The following is a 3,041-nucleotide window of genomic DNA, read 5'->3' as shown; positions in this document are numbered from 1 at the left end:
CATGAAAAGAGGCTGGCAATGGCTGAACTGTCTTGTGATCTCTAGATGAGGTGGGGACTTCTGTAGGTTTGGTCAGTCTCAGCAGGGCTCTTTCAGGGTTTTTGGAGGAAGAAGCTAGTAAGAATCTATACAGAGTCCCCAGCTCTTGTCTTCAATTCTTACTTTTTCTCCCTCATAGTGTCCTGATAGAATGCTCATCATCCATCCTACATGTTCTGCTTCACCCTTCCCTCTGTCTTAGGTGCACCTCTGTCCCTGCAACATGTCCTGCTACAACACCTGCCTGCCCTGCCAGCCCTGTGGCCCAACCCCGCTGGCCAACAGCTGCAATGAGCCCTGTGTGCGGCAGTGCCAGGACTCCAGGGTCGTCATCCAGCCCTCCCCCGTGGTGGTGACCCTGCCCGGACCCATCCTCAGCTCCTTCCCACAGAACCCCGCTGTGGGCAATCCCCCCTCTGCTGCCGTTGGCAGCATCCTGAGCTCCGAGGGAGTGCCCATCAACTCTGGGGGCTTTGGCCTCTCTGGCATTGGTGGTCGCTACTGCGGCAGGAGGTGCTTCCCCTGCTAAAGCTGCTGCTGATGGCCTTGGGGAAGGTCTCCACAGACTCACAAGATTGTACCGGGCTGTATTCAGAACACCGCCTTGTTTCTTTCAGAGACCAGCTGAGCAACACCATCACCCCTTGCAAAGGGACAGGGCCAGCCTGAGCTCTCTGAAGGCACAGCCCATGCCTGCCTTTCCTCTCGTCCACTCTCTCCTTTGGCTCTTGTGCCCTTGTTCTCTTGTGCTTCCCTGGGCTTTGAGCTCCACCAAGCCAGCCTAGGGAGGACCTGCTGGGCCTGCTTCCTCTGTGGGGCAGGCACGTGGATGCCTGTCGGCATCTTCACCAGAATCATGAAGGACAGACTTCTCCCTACTTCTGGTGCTCTCTTCAGTGGAACCACTGCTCAGCATAATCTCATTTCCCTCCTTTGACTCATTAAAGTTCTACTGCATCCCAACCCATGCCTCTGTGTCATCCTTTCCCCTGCAGACACTCTCCTAGGAGGCCCAGGGAGAGAAATGTTGCTCAGGGGAGGTTCTGTGATGGGTTAGTTGGGGATGAATGAACAGTGATTGTGTCTTCATTGTGTAGGATCTTCCTAGGATGGAGCTGAATTGCATCCTGTTAGGCCTCCCTGTGGTTCTTTCTAGTTGCAGCTGGAACACTATGTTGATAACATGGGAATGGTTAGGAAGTTTTGCTGGGTGGTGCTTGCACAGCAGCAACCCTGTCTCTCTGCCCTTTCTGTAAAAGGCCAGTAGGCTCAGGATGTACAAGAGGTTGGGACCTAGACTGACCAAAGGTATATTCCATATCATATGACGTCATGGGCAATAAGAATGCAAAGAGAAATTTTTGTCTCAAATTGATTTCGTTTCCTGACGATAAGCCAGTCTCACATGCTGAGACAATATATTGCCCTTTACTCCTAAGTCGTAGAAGCTTGTGTATTGGGATCAAACCAGCCCACCTCAGTACTTTTCAGGTTGATTTTTGTACACTGTCTTATCACTAACAGACTTGGAAAAACATCTCACTGGTATCTGATTGTTTTGTAATTTTAATAGTGTTACAGAACTATTAGCACAAATACACATGTTCCAAGAGTAAAGGTCTATTCCTGGGCAAGACTCTCCAGCCCAGTTTGGAGTGGGTTTTAGCATCCTTATAAGGATAGTTCCCCTAAGGATATAACTAATCATCTCTTCTCTGACAGTTCATAAAGACTTCTGAACATGAGAAATGTGTATACATATTATTTATGCATTTTCTAGGATGTTTCTTGATCACTGATGAGCACCAACACATGATTAGATTTTCCTTCACTAATCAGCCTCAACAGTTTCATGGATAGCCCACCTACTTCTAGATATTCCGTACATATTGGTCCTTCTACAGTGCACCCTATTGGAACTCAAACCACTTCTGTGAATGCCCTGACTGATGCTGAGATCCAAACAACATCTAAGAATACAGTAGGTGAAACAGAGACCTACAGCATATCTGAGAGCACCACGGTTGAGATAGGGACAGTAAGGTAGATGGATCCCTGTTGATCAGTGCAGGCGTTAGGAGGTAATGAGGTGTCTGACTGGTAAGCTGAGAAGTGTCTGATTTCAGCAGAGATGTGGGAGAAAGAAGTGAGAGAAATCACACTAGCAACTTAAAGTAGTCACTCCCTGACCTTGGGAAAACTTGGAGAGATGTGGAATGATTACAGGCACAAGGCAGGTGAGTGGATTACTGCCTATCAACTCTGATGGTGTGAGAGAGGGGCCAAAGTCAGGAATTCGAAAGCAAGGAAACCCAATGGCTGATGTTCCTCACTAGGGACCGGGGATTTGGCCAGGAAAATGCAAAAGTCACAAATAATTGCAGTCTCTGGAGGAGTGTCCTGTCAAGTGTGAGGGCAAGATATGTGTTCAAGCAAGCTCTTGTGAATTATCATGGAAGGAGGACTACTGCTTAGAAAGGCATCCAGCACCTGAGAGAAGGTTCTGGAAGTGACCTCACTGAGAACAAGGCTGCCAGAGGTCCAGATAACGCCCTATGTGTACAGTGCATGTGAAAATGTTCATCCAATGGGCACCAGTGTCACATTCTAACAAGTTGGGAGAAACATATTGCCCAGATTTCAATTCAGCAACTGTGAAGAGAGCATCTTCATGTCTCTGGTATTTTGAACAATATCTCACTTCTACTCTGCACAGGGCAACCCCTCATCTTGAGGGGCAACCATGGAGTCAATACCCTCCTGCTGTGGTCAGCAGTAATGGAAAACTCAGGACCACGGTTGGTAGCCCTCTCTAGTGCTTCCTGCATGACCAGGTGGGATGGCGAGCCCACTTTAAAGGTGGAAGACTGGGTACATTAACTGAGGGGAAAGATAGCTGCTAACAATGGGCTGTGCAAGAAGACTGTCAGTTTAGTTGCGCTTTAGTTCCCCCGTCATATGGGGCAAAGAGGCCAAAGAAGTGTTTGGGAAGGGCAAAAGAA

The 3,041-nt window shown here is 48.5% G+C and overlaps 1 protein-coding gene across 1 annotated transcript; it reads left to right on the top strand.

The window, feature by feature from the left end:
- Positions 1–262: 262 nt before the first annotated feature.
- LOC104269676 (feather beta keratin-like) lies at positions 263–568 on the top strand. The gene has a single exon (XM_009865027.1). It carries the CDS (start codon positions 263–265, stop codon positions 566–568), a length of 306 nt encoding a protein of 101 aa, XP_009863329.1.
- Positions 569–3,041: the final 2,473 nt, after the last annotated feature.

The sequence above is a fragment of the Apaloderma vittatum genome, unplaced genomic scaffold (genome assembly GCF_000703405.1).
Source record: "Apaloderma vittatum isolate BGI_N311 unplaced genomic scaffold, ASM70340v1 scaffold20102, whole genome shotgun sequence".
In the NCBI taxonomy this organism is placed as follows: domain Eukaryota; kingdom Metazoa; phylum Chordata; class Aves; order Trogoniformes; family Trogonidae; genus Apaloderma; species Apaloderma vittatum.
Note: the sequence above shows the minus strand (reverse complement) of the source record. Positions and strands in the feature narration are given on the sequence as shown.